The sequence below is a fragment of the Marmota marmota genome, unplaced genomic scaffold (genome assembly GCF_001458135.2).
Source record: "Marmota marmota marmota unplaced genomic scaffold, marMar, whole genome shotgun sequence".
NCBI classification, from domain to species: Eukaryota; Metazoa; Chordata; class Mammalia; order Rodentia; family Sciuridae; genus Marmota; species Marmota marmota.
Window position 1 is genome coordinate 42,460,622 of NW_026000057.1, and position 22,516 is coordinate 42,483,137.

General features: G+C 35.4%; 1 protein-coding gene across 50 annotated transcripts in view; it reads left to right on the plus strand.

Moving 5' to 3' along the window:
* The window catches only part of Ank2 (ankyrin 2), a 554,279-nt gene that overhangs the window by 353,751 nt on the left and 178,012 nt on the right, over window positions 1-22,516 (plus strand). For all 50 annotated transcript variants that reach the window (XM_048813760.1, XM_048813787.1, XM_048813791.1 and 47 more), the window contains one exon: window positions 6,589-6,690. In XM_048813760.1, coding sequence (XP_048669717.1) covers window positions 6,589-6,690 — 102 coding nt within the window. The remainder of the gene's footprint in view (window positions 1-6,588; window positions 6,691-22,516) is intronic.

Consider the following 22,516-nt stretch of genomic DNA (forward strand, 5'->3'; position numbering starts at 1 on the left):
GAGCAACTCTCAGAACTAGAGGGTAAAACTAGCTCCCAGAAACTATTCTGACTTCTAACTCTATAGGTTAGTTTTGTCTGTTTTTTAAATTTTAGTAAGTGGAATAAAAAGGTGTCTTTGTGTGTGTGTCTAACTTCTTTTGATTAGTACTCTCTTTGTGAGATCAATGATACATGAAGTTATGGTTCATACATTGTCATTCCTACTGCTGTATAATATCTTTCAAAGCTTAAAAATTGTATAGGGGATTCTTAAATCTCCATATGGTATTGCAAAATAATGCATTAGCATTTAAAGGGAGAGAACTGGTATGTTATAGGTGGCTCTTACTGTTTGTGGCTGGTATTGTAGGGAAAGCATTGATGAGTAAAGTGATTTATCTAGTACTCTAGCAAAGATCAATGTCAACATGTAATACTGAGTTAATGAAAAGTCATTGTCTATATAAAAATGAAATTTTAAGTCATCTAATAGAATAAAGATACTTAACATATGCAAGAGGAATTTTTCTACTGAAACTTAGATATTGTTCTGATTTTAATTCTCAATTTTCTGTGTTTATAATTATCTCAAATGTTACATTTTAGAAGTAAAAATGCAAACATCTGAATTTACTCTGCCTTTTTGCCTTATCTAAAGTGATTATTGGGCTTACTTTTATGTTAGATCCAGTTTTCTTAACACATAGGTCATTGGATTAAGAACACTCTTTTGGGTCTTAGCATTAACTCTGAATATTAGAGCACCTGTCAGTAATGTGCCTGAGTGCAATTCAAAGACCTGTTTGTGACACTAGAAATGTAGGGTCATTCATCTACATGCTTGAGCTGGAAAATATAAATTTGGGGTTTATAGAGTTTTTATTACTGGTAGCAGCTGAATAGAAATTGTCAGTGGCTCTTACGGTGGGAAGTGTTTCCTGGCATTTAAAATATTCCATGCAGTTTTTGATTGTTTCCAAATTTTTGATTTTTTGACAAAGTAGCAATAACACTTTGAAGCTACTGAAAGAGCTGAATTAATCAAACAATCCAGTAGTCCGTACACAAAAGCATGACTATATAATAAAAACCTTCAGATGTCATGCTCTACAAAATCCTCAGCATCTGCGCTGGCGACAGACCCTACCCATTCTGGTTCTCTTTTTGTCCTTTCACATGTCCAATTAACATGTGGCACACCTGCTCTTTGCATGATCCTGCAGTATCTTCAAGTCCTCTATTTTGGTTATGACCTGCTTGCAAGAGAGTAACTGCCAACACCCTTCACATTTGAAGATCATGTGTCTGTATCTATGATTTGCTATTGTCGTTTGGCATTTATACCCTACAAGAAAACCCACAAAAATAAAACAAGCTCAGTAGGTGTCTTCTGTACCTCTATCAGGTTCAGTTCTTTTAAATCATCACACTAATCCATCTAGCAATTCTAGAAAGTACGTTTATTTTTTGATAAGAAAATGGAAACTTGTAAGACCATAAAAGCTAAGATCAGATGACTCAGGAATTTCCCGAAAGTAGATCATTATCATTATTATTATTATTATTATTTTTTAACTGGGGATTGAACTCAGGGGGGCTTAACCACTGAGTCACATCCACAGCCCTTTTTGTAGTTTATTTAGAGACAGAATCTTTCTAACTTGCTTAGGGCCTCACTAAGTTGTTGAGGCTGCCTTGGCACTTGCAAACCTCCTGCTTCAGTGTTTGGAGTCACTGGGATTACAGGTGTGTGCCTACAAGGGAATAGCTACTTACTTCCTAAGGAAATAAGTGAATTCCTCAGATTCCACAGGAACATGTGCTTTGCTTAAGGTTAATCAGCCAGTAAATATTTTCAGAGAGTACGCCATAACCCAGTGTTCTGCTTCCTTCTGTTAAGGCTCCTAGACTCCTGGCAGATTCACACTTAGACAAGTGCCTCTCAAACTTGAATAATGCGTTGATCCCTTTGAAAGCATACAAGCCTTTTATTACCTCCAGTGTTATTTTTATTTACAGTGGTAACTTAAATATTAAAAACACAAACTACATAAAAATTCTCATACTACTATAAAACAATTTTTACTAGCAATTAAATTTTACAAATAGTCTTCTAGTAAATGACACCAATTAAATTCAGTGGATAAAAATGTCTAAAACTGACTCACAGATACTGGGTGTAATAATAAAAAGATATGACCTCAGAGTTCCACATTTAATTTAATGTTTCTGAATTTGACTTCAGTGAAAACAATATAAAGAATACCTTGTTTTGTAAACATGTAGAAACTATTGTTAATAAGTTTAAAGTTTTATTTCCTACTTCAGGATAATAAAACTTAGGGCTATTAAAGAGATTTGCTAGTGTCAATTTTAATGGCATGGTATTTGATAATCTTTTAAAGCTCTATTGGAGATGAAACTGGTATTGTGATAGAGATGGTTACTTAATTCAGTAAAAGCTAAAATTGAATTAAAAGCTATAATCTAAACCTGAAAAATGTTCACTGTGGATTTTCTACAACAATGCAAGCAGGATCATTCAAAGAGCATCTGAGCCACATGTTAATTGGACATTAACTTGCTGCTGCTTGCTATTGTTCAGACTCTTGGTTTATCATGCTTTTACCATTCTTGCCATGTCCCTCTCTGTACTACAGCAAAACATTTTGCATATCCTGCCTCTGAATGCCACTTATACTTCACTTGTTATGTATGCACTGAATTATAAATACAAATGCATATACCAAAATCATATATTTGGTCTCTGTTTTAGGGTAGCCATCTAGATGAACTGGAATATGCTTTCATTTTCTTTATTACATTACTATTGAAATATAAGCATAAATTTTTTTAAAAACCTTGTAGCAAACTCAGATACCTGTGAGTGTGCCCCTTGAATGCATGTCCCTCCTGGCCTTTCAAGTCCACCCTGCTGGGTGCTAAGAAAGTTGTCCTGTTTTTCTAACATTCAGATTTTTTAAAAAAGAAGAAAGAAAGAGAAAAAGAAAAGTACAAAATTGTGTCAAGAAAATTTTAAGAGGAAATGTTTCTTTCTTGGCTTGAGATATGACACTAAGGTTGTAAAGGGCAAGCTTTAACGGCTTCCATCTGTTGCAAATTAAAATAGGTAGGATTTGGCATTTGAATTCCTTGTTCAGAGTCAGACTTAATAGGCATAAGCACAATTGGTTTTAGGGTTTGAGGGTCCTAGGGACATAAAGCAGCAAAGCAGAGAGAGGTTAGTTTTACATTTGTCTGAAACTTTCTCCCAAAGGTATTGCGGTTGCAACACCTTTAAAAAGCGAAATCTCTTGGCTGAGCAAAGAAAATGGTAGTTTGAAAACATACTTCCCCCTTCCTCATTCTTGATTTAAAAACTTTTGTCATAATCAGAGGGAAATACAGAATGGTGAACACTACTGCATCTCTCTCCATCTCAGCATCTGAGTTTCTTTCAGCTCTTTATTGAGTAAAGATAACCAGACTGTTTAACTGTTTATCCAAAGCTCTTTTGTCAAGAACTTTAATCACAGATTGACCTCATTGTAGGGCAGCATGTGTGTGTGTGTCTATGTGAAAGGGGGAGAGGAATGTAGATTTCTATGTAAGAAGACAGGTTTGACCACAATGTTATCAATTCATGTATAAATTTTGAAATCTCATTTTAATTTCATCCACGATAGCCACATTTTTGAAACATTTTACAATAACATTTTCATTTAATGCATTTTCTCACTTTGGGAAAACTAAATCCCTTAATGGGGTTCTAGAAGAATTCATTGTGCACCAAAGTATACTCTGACTCAACTGCAGAAGAGGTCCCTGGCAGAATGACTGGGATTACTTTTCCACTGGGTCCAGCCCCTCCTGAACACTGGGAACATTGTTTGCTGAAATTCCAGGGATTAGCTGTAACTATTTGACTTGCATTCATATTATAAATATTTGATTCAGAAAAGAGAAAAACAGTTTTAAAAAACGTCTAGTTACTATGTATCAGCAAAAGCAGTCCTACATATCTACCCTATCCCTAGGAAGGTTCAAAGAGGGTGTGTGTATTGGGTGCTGCTCTATGATGCCTGCAGCCCCTGCAGACCCTGTGGCCCCCTCTAGGGATTTGCAGTGGTGTCTCTAGGTGTCTCTTCATCCCTCTGGGGTTAGTCTTTCCCTCTATTTGATTATAACTTTCTTTTTTGTAGGAATACTAGAGCAACCTGCTCTTATGCTAAGGTTGGGTATGTTAGGCATGTGGAGAGAGAGTGTGAGAAAGAGAGAAATGTCTTTTTCATATGGTGGCTACTTTTTCATTTCTTTCCTCATTCCCAAATGAATAAGTTTCAAGATAGTTTATCCCAGTCAACTAGATTTTTCTAGTTGCACGTAGATGGCCAATAGATTTGAAGGTAGAGATGGCAGCTTAGAATTCTCTCTCTACCTGAGGCATTCTATGTAGCTAGTGCTGTGATTTACAGAATGAATATGTAGACAAAGGGTGTAGTGTGGTCAACCCAAATGAAACACTTATTGCTCATAAGTCAGGAATCCATGGTAACATCTGCTTTGATACTTTGGAAGAGCGGAGATAGAATAGCAGATAGATTTCTAGCTCCCAGTCTGATGAGCATGAATTAAATCTTAAATCTTCCACTGAGTCAATCTGAGTGATACTGGAAACATTCCAAACCTCTCTCCTCACTTAATAAATGAACATAGTATTAGTTCTTTCTTCTTAATATTACTGTGAGTATTGATAATTTAATGCATATGACTTCTTTATTCTAGGCCCACAATTAACACTCAATAAGTGGTACCTATAATTATTTGTGTACAAATTGGAAGTCTTTTCTAGGAACAACCTTTAATATGTTGCACATAGATTTGTTTTGGAAATAAACCTGTTCATACAGGAATAATACGTTCATATTTTATACCTGTGATATGGTATTATTTTATTTGTATTGTTTTATAGTGAAAAGATAAGATTTTTTCGTGAGTTGTTGGTGTAACATAGCCCTTTCACTTGTAAGGCCTATGGCAAGAAACCTCCTGGAATTTAGCATTTGCTGCAAACAGCAAAATAATTTCATAGATTACACATTTTATGATGAGTCACAATTCAGTCACTGCAGCATTGCAGATCTACTTAGGGCACTCTGCCAGGGGCACAGCTTTCAGGAAGGATGAAGCGTGAGGTGTCGCAGGGAAGTGGGGAGGGAGAAGAACACTTTTTAGTATTAATCATACCATGATACATTTCTAAAGAATCAGAGCATGAACTCTGGATGTGTAGATTTCCGTCACATCTTTCAACTCTTAATAAATATCTCTGATTTGTAAGCCTACAAGCCATTGTGGTGTTTGGGTTAAATGTGAGGTTATTAGTCCTAGGGCCTTTCAATCTTCCCATGTGTAAATCATTTTAGCAGTATGCAAGTAATTCCATATTTGAAACTCCCAGAGAAAATACTTCCATTTCTCTATCTTGTACATCACCACAAATCATAAATAAATAGTTCTGACAGAGTGTGCTGAGAGTCCTTGCAAAGCACGGGCTTCCACAGAGGGAGACAGGGTACCCCAGGGAGGAGAATGCAGTAAAAGTCATCAAAACCTCATCTCACTTCCAAATGTGTAAATTAGATTCCTCTTCATGCTACCATTTTCTCTTTAGTGTGACATTATATCACAAGAAATATTATAGTAGTTATGCAAGTGGCCCGGACCCTAGCAAAAATTTATCATCAGTATTATGTTAAAGGTTAAAAGTTAAAAGTTGGGCTTTTTAATCAAGCTGAGGGGATTGTAGCTCTGTCCCTGGAACAACAACTCTTCTCAGGACTTTTCAGGAGAATTCAGCTGATTCTCCCAGTATCAGATTTTCAAGAGTGTGGGAAGATGAAAAACTTAAAAAAAAAAAAAAGCAGTCTCCATCCAGAGCGATTGTCTTTACCAAGAGATGGTATTATGTCAGCTGGTTTGAATTTAGTCATGTTTTTCCAAAATCACAGGAATCATATAATTTGCATCAGCCCAGTCCACACCTGCCAAGGAATGCTATCCCCTTCCTTCAAAGCACCCTTGGAGCTTTCTATTATTCTCTGATAATGAGGACTGATGACTCTTCAGTGACCTATACTCAGTTCTTTGGCAGACCCATCTGAAAACTGACAGTAGAAAAAGACAGACAGAAAGAAACCCAGGTTCTCCTTTTTTTTAATTTCTCTGATTCTTTTTGACTCGACACTAGGCTTAATATAAAGTCATCCAAATCCTGACACTAAAATAAACGGTAATAGTGGTTTTTGGAACAGTATAAATTCATTGTTAAATGTGGCTGAAGATTTGGAATAAAGCAATAATAATTTTCATTTTAATGTCCTTTTATACTCTTTAATATAGCAGAACATATTTCCCAATGACTTTTATATTCTTAAACAACATCTAGAAATATTGTGAAGTTGTTACCTTCTACTGTGAATGATATTCAATGTTTTAAAGTTAGTATTAATTTTTTTTTGACTTGCAGTATAAACATTCTTGCCTTTCTGAATGGGATGTTTTCTCTTTATCCATCACTCACAGAGGTCTTTTCTTCTACCCACAGTCTGACAGCAATGCAAGCTTCCTGCGTGCTGCCAGAGCAGGCAACCTGGACAAAGTCGTGGAGTATCTGAAGGGGGGTATTGACATTAATACCTGCAACCAGGTAAGAGGTGGTGGTGGCTCTGGACAGCATCAGGGCAATGCAAAAGCAGCCCTCCAGAGTTAGACTCAGAGCTCAGGGCTATTTTTTGTTTTCATTGAATTTCCTGGTACCAAGGACTTGGTCTTATGCAACCCCATTTTTGACTCTTACTAACTTTTCAAGCATCCGATGTTTGTTTCTAGAGTTAATATTGTTGGCAAAGTAGACAGATCAAAAATAACAATTGAATATCATTTTCCCTATAAAATGATCTGGACCATCCTAAGTTGAAAAATGAACCAAAAACGTTTTACTCCTCATTTATCATCCTCTAGTAATCTAGATCTGAATTCTTTCCTTTTCTGTTAAATGTGCATTTTAGTCAGGAGTAACTGGTGGTGAAAAATTTGAGGTAGAGAAATAAAAGGATAAAATCAAAATTTTTCTTCCTTTTTACCTGAGTTAATTTGAAAATGTGGGTTAGAATGAGAAGAATTGAAACTACTGTGTTGGTTTAAATGAAGTATTTGAATTGTTCATTCATCACATCTATTGAACAAATACTTTAGAGTATATACTTTTATATTATTTGCTTTCAATAATATTAATATTTCGTGCCATTTTGGAGTAAGACTTTTATACCATAAATTATCTAGAGGACCCTGGTGTTCTCTACATTTTGCTCAAAAAAATTTTTTTTTTGTGTGTGTGTGTGTGTGTGTTTGACAGAGATCTAACTGAGAAGTAAAGAATCCTGGCCAATTTTATGTTAATAGGAGGTAAATTCCATTATTTGATTCTAAATCATCTATAGAATGCTTATTTCTATATCCCAGTATATATTCAGCCTAGTTATATTTAATTTATAAGCCACCAAATTTATTAAATCTCTCCAATGTGACATTTCAAAAGCTTAACTTGGTCTTTTCTTATCCCCAGACTTATTCTCCCAATTTCCTACCCTCTAGTTTATCCTCTAATAGGTCAGTTCCAACCCAACTGCTCCTCATCCCTCATCTCCCCTCCTGCAGCCAGGGAGGTTTTCTTCTATGTCCAAACTCACATTGATGCTCCTCACCTCATGGTCACTTACCAACATGGTCATCATAGCCTCCTTAATTAGCTCTGTCTTATCCATTCTGGACAGTTCTCTATACTGTCTTGAGTGATCTTTCTAAAATGAAAATATGATTATGGCACTTCCCTTTTCCCCAAACTTGCTACAAATGCCCAGAATAGTGAGGTGGCTGTATCAAGGTCATCTCATCTGGAGGCTAATTTTACAAAGGGTACAGAACATCTCTTGCACCTCCTGAGAATCACTGGCATGGAAAACATTGTCACTGATAGCAATACTTTTCATCCTTTAGGAGAGTGTGTCTCTTTTCATGAAAAAAAGTTGAGAGCTATTTGCCCTTGAGAAAGGCATCCTGCTGTGGCCCTGAGAATTCCTGCAGATATTCTTGGAGATAACAAGAATAAAAGGCATGGGCCTGGGTTTCATCTGGGCCATTTCTCAGGGTGATGCCTGCAGTGAGGAATTGAGGGATTAGCAACACCTCCCTCTAGACACAAAGCAGGCTGTCTGAATCCCCCAAGATCACTGCTGTCATGCACAGGCACCCATCATTGGTCCTTTGTGTCCACCAAGTTAGTTTTGGTGGAAGAAGGGCATAGGGAACTGGTATAAACCAGTGCTGATGCTAAGCAGCTGCTATTGCTATGAATTAAAAATCCTTTTTCTCTGACCCAGATTTGTGTCTTATACTCACATCATGAAATAGTAACAGTTTAGTTTTAAAACTTGTAGGTCAAATAAAATCTCAAATAATTTGACCTTAAAATATACTAGTTGCCTTAAGAGAGAAAGAACATCCAAACTCCCATATGGGTATATGTACTCACGCTATAAAATCACCTTAAGAGATCATTATCAACCTAAGAGGTTGAAAATGAAATATTGTCTAATCTTGAAATGTTACCCTAGGTTTCTTTAAGTAGATTAAATATACTTCTCAAATTTTGATATCAATTTTCTAAATTTGAAATAAGCTGGAGAGTGGACCATGAAACTATTAGCTCATTTAGGGGAAAAGTTTTATAAATAATGCCAAAAAAGGGAACCCAAGATAAATGAAGCTAACCTCATTTCAAACTGTTTACTTCACCTTCAAATATAACAAACGTGTTAATTTTGCGAAAGGTTTTAGGTTATTTTAGGAAACAATACTCTTTTGGTAGTAAATACTTACTTTTATCAAATTTATAGATCAACCTAACTTTTTAAGGTAGCTCAAGGTGTTGCTAATAGGCCATTTTTTTTTTCTTTTGTAGTGGCCGCCAATCCACTAACATGTCACTGTAAACAAGAACTTTTATTATTCTGAGAACTCAACATGATATTATAAAATCCTTGCAAAATTTATATCCCACAGGCTCAAATTGGAGTCTCACAAAGTCATTTCAATTCAGAAAGTGGAATAACAATATACACAATGGTTACATCCCTGGTTGCAATGCAAGTTAAATTGTGAAATGGTAAAAGATATTTTTTTGTTTTTGTTTTTGTTTTGTACTGGGGGTTGAACCCAGAGGTGTTTTACCCCAGAGCCGCATCCCCAGCCCCTCCTTTTTATTTTATTTTTTTTTTTATTTTAAGACAGGATCTCACTAAGTTGCTTAGGTCCTTACTAAGTTGCTTAGGTCCTTGCTGAGTTGCTGAGTCTGTCCTCAGACTTGTGATCCTCTTGCCTCAGCCTCCTGAGTTGTTGTGATTACAGATGTGCACCACTGTACCCAGATGGTAAAGGACTTTCTAAGGTGTATGCATTCTATTTGCAATTTCTGTGTATGATTCACTAAGAATCAGAAAAATTGAAACCTCTATACAAACTATGAGATTGATTTTTCTAATCACCTGAATTTACTAGGTATAGTCTATAGGTCTGGTGTTGGGTCTTTATTATTACTATTCAGGAATGTGTATTAATTAAACAGATTTGGGACATAAAGTGAATAATATTAAATAATTAACTATTTTGTATTAAGTTTCGTGCTGGGGCTTTTCATATGATATTTTATCCATCAGCTGAGAAAATAAAGGTATGAGTTAAGGGTTAGCACAAGTTTACAAATGCAGAAATTGAGCCCACAGATGGTTAAGTGATTACTCTCAGAGTCACAGACATCTGTTTCTCATGTCCCGGTTTATCTATTTCAGGTTATCTCTTTGAGGAGATGTCTGATACTGTCCTTTGAATTATACAGTGGCAGTGTGCTTTATCTTGAAGCTCAAACTTACTAATAATCTACCATTATTAATATATAAGATCTTTGTTCTCCTTAGGTTAATATAAAAGGTAGTTTAAAAAACTTGTGAGTCAAAGAGCACCACCACCAGGATTTCTCCTAAAACTCCAGTAAAATGTAGAACAAAATAATTTCCAAGTACTCAGGAGGGCAAAAGAGAGAAAGTATTGCTATTTCTAATTATGTGTAATATTCAATGAAAATGTATCCTCTATTTTGCTTCTAAGCCTGAGTTTCTAAGGAGCATTATGATATGTAACATACAAACCAGAACTTTCTGTACCCTGTTGTATTTCTCAATGAAAGACAATCTGGGCTGTACTAGCTTTCCAAAAATATCACATGTGTTGGCATGCTAAGATTTTTTTTAAACTGAATTCGAATCAGAATTTTTTTTGTTATAAAATTTGTCTTATAACTACCATGAGAACTTTGAAATTTAATCCAAAATTATCATGTGGCTTGTAATAACTTGAAGGACATGGAAATAATTCATAAATTTGGCACAGTATCTCCCAAAATCTGCAGGTTTTCATTTTTCTTTTTACTAATGACTACAAACATATTTGTTACCTTTTATTTATAAGATTAGACTCGTAATTTATTTACCTTGTTCTACTTTCAGAAAAGAGTAAATCTTAGCTTTTACTTAATTTATGTAACTTATAAATATTTTATCTATTTAGTAATTACACATGATCTAAGACTGTTACAAACAAGATTAACATCATAGCATTAAAAATAGACTGTCTAACATTTTCATAAAAATTTATTGATGGTTTAAAAGTCAATAAAATCTCTGGAAGTTTCAGATACTTTTATCATCTATGAAATTTATTAGTTTCACTCTAGAGATTTTAAAATGAAGTGCTATCACTTAGCATTTATTGGCTATAATCCAAATATGACACCAACTAATGATTAATACTTCTTAAAATGTCCTGGGGTTTGGTCTTGATCTTTTACCACTAAGTTGTAAAGGTACAAAATCATCAGTTGAAGCTTATGTTTCCTTTCTCAAAAACAGAAAATGAAGTAAATGTACCATTTTTAAGACAATACTAATGTTCCTAAAATACTAGGCCTCTTGTTCCTAAAATAACAAAGGGATAAATTCAACAATGACTTTAGCATATGCTCACATACTATGACTCAGACCATAACACATTTTTGGAAGTCTTGTTAAAATATGGGTGGTGGAATCCAAATTCTCATTTTCTGCACTCTCCAGCTAAGAGATCCTGGGCAATCAACTTCTCCAGACCTGAGTATTCTCAACTGTAATGACCATAGCAACACTGAAGTCATGGGATTGTGTTGATGATTAAATGAACTGTTTGCAAAGTGCCTAGCAGAACAAGTACTCAGTAAATACTAGTGAAAATGACAATCCATATTACCATAATATAATCTCTTGATATGGATTTTCAACCTAAGCTTTAGCAAAAATAGTACAGATCCTCACAGGCATGACAGAACATTAAATGGTATTACCATAGCCAGTTTCATCAAATAGGAAAGATTATGTTTAATAGTAGTTTAATAATGGTTACTGTTTATCTGGGTTACATTAAACTGAAATGTTTTTTCTGAAACTAAACTTTTTTGTTCACAAATACAATTTGGATCCATCCGGTTTGAACCTCTCTAAAAAAATGACAAAACCAATTTTATTAACCTGAGACTAAGATAAAAGAGATGGAGAGAGAGAGAGAGAGAGAGAGAGAGAGAGAGAGAGAGAGAGAGAGAATTGAATTTATGGAATTATTAGACCACAAAATGAACTATATTCAGTATTCTAACCAATTAAATCAGGCACAGATATATACATAATTTACATAGCTAACTACCCATATGTTTATTATTGGCCCTTTGTTTAGAAAAAGCAAAGGGTGTTTGGTTTGTTCTGGCTTTGTGTGCCCTTTTGTTTTTGCATTATGTACTATCCTGTGATCTTCTTTGGTACATTCATGCTGGAACTTGCAGTATACTGTGTAGTGCTGATTCAGATTAAGATTGATTAATGCTTGCCTAATATTTTCAGTTCTTAGATTTTGAATTTCAATATTAATATTTATTCGATGTAAAATGAGGTCAGTGAGACATTTGATTAACTACTTGTCCATAGCTCTAAAAAGTTTTGATCATATTTGCAATTACACAGATTTATGAAGATCTTTGAAATGTGACTCTCCTTTTATTTAAAACTGCTTCATGCAAATTATTTCTTTGGCTTTCTTCTAAATTACTCTGTGGTGGTTCAGATTAGACCAGAACACTTTATATTCTGGGATTTCTCTTGAACACTCTCTACACCCAAAGGCATGGACCATAATTCCCAGGCAGCCACGCAACTCTCCCTAACACATTTCAGATACTATAATTATGCATTCTTTTCAACCAATCTGATCCTAGGCATAATATTTGTGCATCTATTATTTATTTATTTAGTAAAAGAGAGAGAGAGAATTTTTTAATATTTATTTTTCGGTTTTTGGTGGACACAACATCTTTATTTGTATTCTCTATGTGGTGCTGAGGATTGAACCCAGAACCCTGTACATGCCAGGCGAGCGCGTTACCGGTTGAGCCACATCCCCAGCCCGCATCTATTTATCTAAATATATATTGTATGCTTCTTCTGTAGCAAGCAGTGTCTTAGTACTGGGAATGGAGCCGTATAGATTTAGGCAAAAACCTTGCTCTCATGTAGCTCATGGTCTACGGCTTGAGAGAGAAAAGTACTAAGGGAAAGGTATGTGAAAAAAGGGTAAGATATGTGAAAAGAGGGTAGGTGCTGTGGCACATTCCTGTAATCCCAGCAGCTGGGGAGGCTGAGACAGGAGGATCACGAGTTCAAAGCCAGCCTCAGCAATTTAGTGAGGCCCTAGGCATCTGAGCGAGACCCTGTCTTTAAATAAAATATATAAAAAGTGCTAGGGATGTGGTTTAGTGGTTACACACACACACACACACACAAGATATATATCTATATATATCTATATATAGATATAGATATAGATCTATAGATCTATCTATCTATATATATATATATATATATATGAAATGAGGAAAGGCAATAAATGATATGAAGAAATGGAGAAAAATACAGTAGGAAGGAAGGAGAGAGTATTAGGGGAGCTGTGTCATCGTAGATAGGATGATCAGACAAAGCCTCAAAGGAGCTAAGTATGGGAGACACTATTTTGGGGGAGTACATTTTAGAAGACAGACGAGAGAACCCCATAGAAGGAGCAGGGTGGCATATTTAAGGACCAAGGAGGCCAGGCTGCCTGGAGTTGGAGGAGACTGGGGAGGACAGAAAGCAGCATTGAGTCATGTAAGACTTGGTAGCCTATTTTAAGAGCTTTGGCTTTAATTCTGAATAAAAAGTGATTAGAAGAGCTGGGGATGGGGCTCAGCAGTAGTGCACTTGCAGTGTGTGAGGCCCTGGGCTTGATTCTCAGCACTGCACTTAAATAAATAAAATGAAGGTCTATCAACAACTAAAAAAACTAAAAAAAGAAAAGAAAAGATATGATTAGACAGTTTTTAGCAAAGTGACACAAACTGACTTGTTTTAATAGTAACACTCAGGCTGAACTGGAGCAAGGGCAGAAGCAGGGAATGCTATTATAATCCTTTAGGTGAGAGATGAAGTGTTTTACACAGGGCGAAAGGCAGGAGAGATGGTAAGAAGTGGTTGGATTCTGGGTGCACTTTAAAGGGAAAACTGATTTTTCTGATGGATTTATGAAGGATGAGAGCAAAAGAGGATGTGGTGATGACAGTTGGGGTTAAGATTTCATGAACTGTGGTGCAGAAGACTGTGTGTCAAGGTTTAAAGGAATAATCGGGAGGTCCGTTTTGAACACAGTGTTTGATTTGTCTATGTGATCTCCAAGTAGGCAATTGGATAATGAGTCTGAGGTCTCGAAGAGAGGTTTTAGTTAGAGATAAAAGTTTTGGTGCACTCAGAGTACACAGATTGTACTCAAAACCATTGTGCCAGGTGAGTGTCTATGAGAAACAGAAGAGACTCAGGGGCTGAGCCTCACTGCATTCCAAGTTTTAGAGGTCAGGAGGATGAGGAGCCAGAAATGAGAATGGGGAAGGGTGTCCAGAGATGTAGGAGAAAGAAAACCTGGAGAATGTGGCTATCTTGGAAGCCAAATGAAAAAAAAAATTATTTTCAGGTGGATGAAATGATCAGCTATTAAAATGCTATTGAGGAACTGAATGATAGCTTTAGGCTATGGTGGTCACTCGTTATTTGATTAAAGCAATCTCAGTGGAGTGGTGAGTTAAACTCTGGATTGAGGCTCATTCAATGGACAGTGCACAGACAAAATACTGCTTTAAGGACTCTTTCTATAAAGACAGAGAGAGAATAAGGAAGGTAGCTGGAAGGGGAAGTGGAATTAAGAGAGGACTTATTTTTTTTCTACAATATAAAAGAAGTGATAGCATTTTCATTTCATTGATGGGAAAAGCATCAACAGGGAAAGAAAATCAATGACTCAAGAAAGAGAGAAGGGAGACTTACTGGCTGGTATCCTTGAGTGGATGGTGAGGACAATAGGGCCAGGGCACAAGAAAGGGAGAGTTTGACCATTGCTAGAAATTTCTAATTTAGGGAAAGAAAGGCTATGTGAGTAAAGGATCAGGAAGTGTGGTGTGTGTGGTTCTGGGAGTTGGGTGTGGGGTGAAAGTTCTCTTTTAACTGCTTCTATTTTTTCAGTGAAGTATGAGTCAAGATCATCAGCTAAGAGGGAAGATGGGAGAGGAAGTGACAGAGGTTGAGAAGACAGAAAGTGTGAAATAAAAATCTAGAATAGTGGAAGAGTGATTAATGGTAGCAGGGTAATTCCCAGGCAGCGTAAAGGGCCTGCCTGAGGCCCATGATCAGGAATTAAAGGGAGTCCAGGTAGGATGTGTGTGTTTACTTCCATAGTCACATTTCGGTCTGAGATTTTATATATATATATATATATATATATATATATATATATATATATATATATACACACACACACACACACACACACACACATATAAACATATCACATATATAATCAGTTATAGACAATCAGAATGTGGGTTAGCCAACAATTTATGGTAAAACTAGAAAAATACAGAAGAATTGAGGATGCATAGAAGAAAATGTATGCAATGATTATAAAGCATACATAGAATTTTATACTGAATGTGGAGAAATGTGGATATGCTGAAAAAGTAATGGATTCTAGGAATCGGGTGCAAGGATTACTGGAGTTGGCTGAATAGGTTGGCAAGAGAGGAAGTGGTGATCAGAGGTTTAGATGCTTAGAATTGAGAACCTGGAGGAAGGTTATAATTATTGGAAACAAAAAAGTCTAGAGTATGGCCATGCAAGTGGATGAGGTAGAAAAAAGGAAAACTCCTTTGGCTAGAGAGAAATGCAGGAACCTGAGTGTCTGGAGAATTCATGTATGTATATGTCAAGAACATGGATGTAAACTGGAAACTAAAATCTTCAAGGGACGAGGAATGGGAGCTGGAGGTTACACACTGAGGACAAGTGGAGGTTTATGAAAGAGGAGGAGGAATAGTATGTAGAGCAGTGAAGAGCAGGGAGCACAAATACAGCTCCAGCTCTATTCCAGATGCATAGAAAGATGAAAGGGTGTATACATATCTATCACTTGAGAGAACTTTAGAGAAGCAGTTCCTTCAGATTCAATTAGAGCAAAAAAGGTTAAAAGCAATGTTCAGAGAACAGATTTAACAAGAGGGATGTTACTAATAACCATGCTCACGAGTTCCAAAGGGCTTAGTGTAAACGTTTCAGGAAGTAGTAAGAGACAGTCAGAAAAGGGGTACTCAGTATTTGGAGGGATGAGCGTTCAGTTGACTGGGTCAGATATGGATAGCAAGTGTGATAACTTTAGCCCAAACAGGCCCAAGCAGATAGTAATGGGAATGGTATAGGGACTGTCTGGAGAAAGAGGTAGAGAGTCTACCCAGGAGCCTGAAGAGTTCTGGAGTCCCACCTTGACTTCTACTGATGGAGGTCAATAGAGGGAAGATCTTAATGTACATGAGTATTCAGTATAACTCTTTAGATGTGAACTACAACCAGAGGCAAGAGATGTGTGAGATGAGATCAAGCTGCCATTTCTGCTTAGTCATCTTCTCCTTGGTTATTTTCTTCATGTCATTGGAAATCATCCAGACCTTCTGCAGTGGCTGAGATTTTGCCCATTCATATTTTAGAATTTTCTTTCTTTAGCTGGCCGTTTATTCTAAACAGTCTCTTCCCTGTATAGAAGTTTCCTGGGCTGGGTGTGGTGGGATACTCTTGTAATCCCAGCTGCAAAGGTGGTTGAGGCAGGAGTTTTGAGTCTAAGCTAGTTGTGACAATTTAGTGAGACCATGTCTCAAGACAACAACAACAACAACAAACAAATAAAAGAGAAGTTTCCAGTCATTTCCTATCCACTATCTATCCCTCTCTGCCCCCTGAATTTCTCACTCCCTCTGCTTCTCTCTGTATGTGTGTGCAATTTTAATGAGTCCCCAGATTCTATCATCTCCAGTGTTTCCAAGGCCTTTCTCTCTTGGAGAAAGTAACAGAAAAGAAAAAGGAGATCTTGTTTTCAAATGGTACTTCTTCAAATTGAGGGATCTCATTCCAAGAAATTAATGAAATACATGTATATAAGTGAATTTGGCAATTCTGCATTAAGGAATGCTTTCAGTTTGAAGGGAGCATGGTCAGGAGCTACCTAGCTGTTAATGAAAACACATATACACACACATGTATATGTGTGTGTGTGTGTGTGTGCGCGCGCATAAATTAAAATAGGCAATTGTTTTTAATTCCATACTCTGTTCCTTTTTGGCCTTCTCCTTCAGAAATAAAAGGTCTTAGGGTGGGATGAAAGTGTCTAAAATGCAGGTGAGCAAGAGCTTATAAATAAGGACACACCTTGGAGCATAAGGGTGTGCTTACACATATGCACACAATTGACATCAGTAAAATAAGAAAGGTCTTTTTGCAGTGTGGAGTGGACAGTGGGTAGTCTAAAATGAAACCCTGCCTCTTAGTGGATGTGCAAAATCATTGCTGGGGTGAGGAATGGTGTTTCTGCCATTGGAAAAGAGGCTTATAGTATACTACTTCCTTTGAAGAACAAAGGAAGACAGTAAGAGTGCCCAGGGGGCGCAGAAAGGAGAAGTAGGGAAAGAAAGAAACAAGTTTTCAGGGAGTTGAGAATATATCATCTAACAGAATAGCCAGAACTTTCTTAAGATTATTCAAGTTTCCCTTAGAGTAACTTGTTTGGAACCAGACTAATGATAGTCCGTAAAGCCCCTTTTAACAACTCTATTTTTGGTGAGTTTTTTGTCTATGAAGGAAATATGTTCTTACTAACCATTTGCATCCAGAGTTAAAAATTTATCAATTTGCAGGAAGTAATGCAAGTCCCACACACTGGGGACTTGGAGCACAGGAAGATTGAAGGACTTAAGAAGAAAAATATATATACTAATATAAGTATGGTTAAAATTAAACTGGTGGGGACAGAGTCTAGCACTGACTGACATGAACCAACTCAAAAAAAATTATAAAGTAGAATTTATAAACTTGACCTCAGTCTTGTGTAGTAGAAAAGAGTATACTGTTGGAAAGAATAATAATAGGTATCCATATAAGGTTTGGTAAATGAATGACTGAATGATCTTTGCACACAGGGCCAGCCCCTTAAATCACTGAGTGTCATAGTATATATTTATGCAATGGGAAGTAATAATACCCATGATATCAAGTAGTAGTTACCTTTTTTGGAAGTCTACTACAGGCTCATCATTGTATTGTACACACACATATAATCTTTACAATATGTTTCTCTACCTCAAAGGGAGACTATTGAGGCCTGAAATGTTACAACAACCCATTATGTTGTCTACTACGGTTTCTTAGGGACCAAATTATGACCTTGGTGGTTGTCATTAGATAAGAGTTTATTAACAAAAAGTTGGGTTATACAAATGATGATTTCACCGAAGATAGAGTAACTGGAAGGACAAGTTTGGACAAATACTAACAAGTTTATTTCTTCTGATTTTAGCTAGAAATCTTCTTAGTGAAAATAGTCATTATTTCTTTCAGACCATTGGTGGTTCTGGGGGACGTAGCACAATTCCTAACACTTAGGAACACTAAGTCATACTACTCTGCTTTCTAGATGCAAAGGCTCAAGTCTTATCATATTCTGTTTACAAACCACCTGTGAAGGCCGTATTTCTTCTACTTAAGAGTGGGAAATTGCTGAGAATACATCTGTGTGCCTCAGCTTGAGAAATGCTGCTTTAAAAATTGAGTGTTCCCTGTAATTGATTTTTTGAAATCAGCACAATCACAAACATGACAAAGAAGAAGAAATTAGTAGATGGTACCTAAGTAAATGTGATTATTCAGATGATACAGACTACACTTCTATTAACGTGTTTTAGATTGGCACTCAAATGAAAGAGTAAAATTCAAAGATTCTCATGGAACTCTGTTCCTTAAGAATACATCCAGAGATCCAGGCTAACAAAGACCATTTTAAAACAATGTTTCTCTCTGGTCCAATTCCTACTTACATATGTTAACAAGGCCCAGCTTCAGACTATAAGAGTAAATGTCTCCTGATAGTGTTTCCAAAAGCTGGAAATGGATGCATCTGTACCTGACTTGTCAATAAATACTTATCGAATATTTTTTTTCAATAACCCGGTTGTCCATAACCTGATTCCATTTACTGACATAATGGATGAATGAATCAGATTCCTGTTTTCTTCCATACTGTACATACTATTCATTAGCTCATTCATGATGCAAACATTAGTGAAGTACCCTCTTTCTTGTGCCAGGTATTATGTTAGATGTGAAGGTTACTACTGTGAATAGGATTTATGGCCTGTGAGAAGTCTTATTGGGAATATACAGAGGAAATGCACAAATACAATAACTTGGTGAACAGAACCAAATTTTGTAATTGCTCAGAGTATGAAGTGGCTAAGGAGCTTGTGTATCTCAGTCTAACTCAGAAGTATATATTAAATGTTATTTAGAGGAATTTGTTTTATAATAATGGAAAATAGATAAATGATATGCTATTTAGACAACACTTAAAAGCTAACTTATATTGTTCAGTGGCTCTCTCCTTTCTCGCTCCTTTCTCTTCCTTCTAGAATCCAAATTTGACTTATTTTTAATCAATGTTGTAAAAAATGGGGAGAATATTAGAAGTCATTGTAATTCTTTAATAACATTGCCAACTTTTGTATGGATACCTTGAAATACAGACTTGGTTCTTACTAGAATGTTTAGTATAAAACAAATATTCAATAAGTATTTTGTTGTGTGAATTCTTGATATCCAGTTATTTTTATTTATTGAATTTAAGAAATTGCTTATTAATATTAAAACTTTGTACCATATTTTAATCTGAGTTTGATGTCTTACGTCCAAAAATGTTTCTTCACTTGTGTCTCATTAGAAGTAGAAGAATAGAGCACAGACTAGAAATAGCTTCAGAACTTTTTGAGTTCTGTTTCCTTCTTACTTCCTTTCCTCTGAGATCCTGAGACTCTTTCTCCCTCTCACTCTGATTTTACCCTTGGCCTCTGGAGGCACCTTAGGCTGTCCCACTACAGAATTCTTTTGTTTCATTGGAAAAAAAGTTACTAGTTGATTTTGATACACACTGCTCCTCTGCTTGATAAATTCCATGTTGGGGGGCGAAATGCAGATTTTTAATGCCTTCTTTAGAAATGGTTTGCTTGAAATATAAAATAATCAATATACAGAGATGAAACCTCTTCTTTTAATAGTATCTGTAAAACTGAAAATTATGCTTATTAATTGTCATTTGGTTTTAGAATCACAGAATTTTATTACTGTAAAAATCTTGAGGGATCAACCATTGTAACCCATTCTTTTCACTTTTGCTTTTCAAATAAAAACTAAAAGAATTAAAAAAATAAAAATAAAAACAAAGCCATGTTTGAAAAAAAAGAGACTATCTAAGCTTGATATGCATATGACAACATAGCATTTTAGAACTCTAATTTTCACATAGGTCTAGAAGCTTCAAAAAGATAATTTTCAGAGACTGATATATTTTCTATTCCACAGGATAATATATAAGTCTAATAAGAAGTTAAGGTCTAAATAACGTGAAGTAGAGTTATAATTCAGAATCCATAGAATCTTTTTCCTTTGTTTTCATTTTTTTGTTAAGACAAGGAGAGTTATACCAAATGTCTTCTTTGATATAATGAGAGCAACTAAGAACAGAGCAGGGAGGAAGAGCAGGAAGAAAAGATTAACATTAAACAGATACATGAGGTGGGATGGAAAGGGAGAGAAAAGGGAAATTGCATGGTAATGAAGGGAGACCCTCATTGTTATACAAAATTACATATAAGAGGTTGTGAGGGGAATGGGAAAATAAACAAGGAGAGATATGAATTACAGTGGATGGGGTAGAGAGAGAAGATGGGAGGAGAGGGAGGGGGGATGGTAGAGGATAGGAAAGGTAGCAGAATACAACAGTTACTAATAGGGCATTATGTAAAAATGTGGATGTGTAACCGATGTGATTCTGCAATCTGTATTTGGGGTAAAATTGGGAGTTCATAACCAACTTGAATCTAATGTATGAAATATGATATGTCAAGAGCTTTATAATGTTTTGAACAACCAATAAAAAAAATTAAAAAAAAAAAAAGAAAGCTAGAATCACCAGTTCCTAATTTTCAATATTCAATTCAGGATTACATGATTTAATGCAATTAAATGCTTAAAGAGTTCTTGACTCATAAAAATAAGCCATAATAACTTTTAGCTATTATTTAAATAATTTGCTGCTTACTTTTAAATTTAATGTTTAATCCCTTTAAAACATGAATATTATAATAAGCAGTTTAAATAATTTTCTTTTGCTGAGATTTATATGACCATTTTCCTTAATATATATATTAAATTAACTACTAAAAAATAATTTATAATTTCTCATAAAAATGAATTTAACCAAAAAAAAAAAATGAGACTGTGTGAAAATGACACTGGAATTAGGAGAGTTAAAACTTCAGAAGCCAAATAGCAGTTCTTTGAATTACTGATAAGGGTGGTATTAGTGGGTCAAGCTTCTTTTACACACCTGCTTCCTAGGTTTCATTGGAATTCAAAATGCTTTTTAAAATGTCATTTCTGCATCAATTAATACTTTACTAGCCCAGGTAAACATTATATATTGAACTCAAAATGCCTAATTTAACTCATCATATTTAACCAACTTTCAGTAATAGAAAATAGCTGTATATGGGGCTGGCTGGGGTTTTGGCTCACCGGTAGAATACTTGCCTAGCACATGTGGGACCCTGAGTTCAATACTCAACACCACATAAAAATAAAATAAAGGTATTGTATCCAACTACAACTAAAACAAAATATTAAAAAGAAAAGAAAACAGCTGTATGGAAGGACAGAGTTAAAAATCTATGTTTTATTATCTCTTGAATCTAACTGAAAAATAATAGCTTATAATTAGTTACTTTATAGATTCCAGACAACATTAACATGCATTAAATTAGGCTATCTTATAAGTAGCTATCGCCAGACTGGAACATTTCTCCTTTGTACCAAGGGATAAAATTTGTGTTATGCCTTTAGTAATGGAGAGAAAGAATAGGAACTGAGGCTTTCTGTTGCTTATGTTGTGTTCTCTGCTAGACCCCACTCCCTCTGTAGCCCCAAATGTGAATGGTTTCATAGTGATTTGGCATAGATCTGCAAAATGAATATTTTTGCTTCATCTCATTGTCAGTCTTCTTATTTGCATTGCAACACTTGTTAAAATAGAAATGAGTTCAGAAAATTCAAATAAGCACACTATAAAAACTATTCCTAAGCATCCATCATCTGCTCTTAACACGATCTATGGGAGCACCAACTTTATTTATTTGGTTTGAAAGGACATGTTGTTTCCACAAGATGACCTCATGTCTCAGGTCTCATCTAAACATCTTTAGTTTTTTTGTGCACATGTATATACACATGTGTATGCAAATATGTATGAAATTTCACAAAATTGAACACTTGCCATGCACAGTGCATTCTATTTTCTTTTATTCTAGTTCATGATTTGAAATATGCTGGTTGACAATATGCTGACTTTATGACCCTGCTGTGTCCTACTGTTTGAATCACTGATTTATGGCTTAGTTATTTTACCTTACAGAGCATGGATTTATGAATCAGACAGATCTATGTATAAATTTTTTTGTTTGTCCTCTTATTAGTCTAGTGGTAGGGATCTTTGAAGGAAATTACTTGACTTCTATCACCTATAAAATATAATATATATTTAAGTTATACTATGATTATGTAAAATATAAACTATAATAATGATTGTTTCTTATTCTTTCATTCATCAACTACTTATTCCTCAGCACCCATAGACTCTTCACCTCTTGTTTTTTTTTTTTTTTTTTTTTTTTTTTT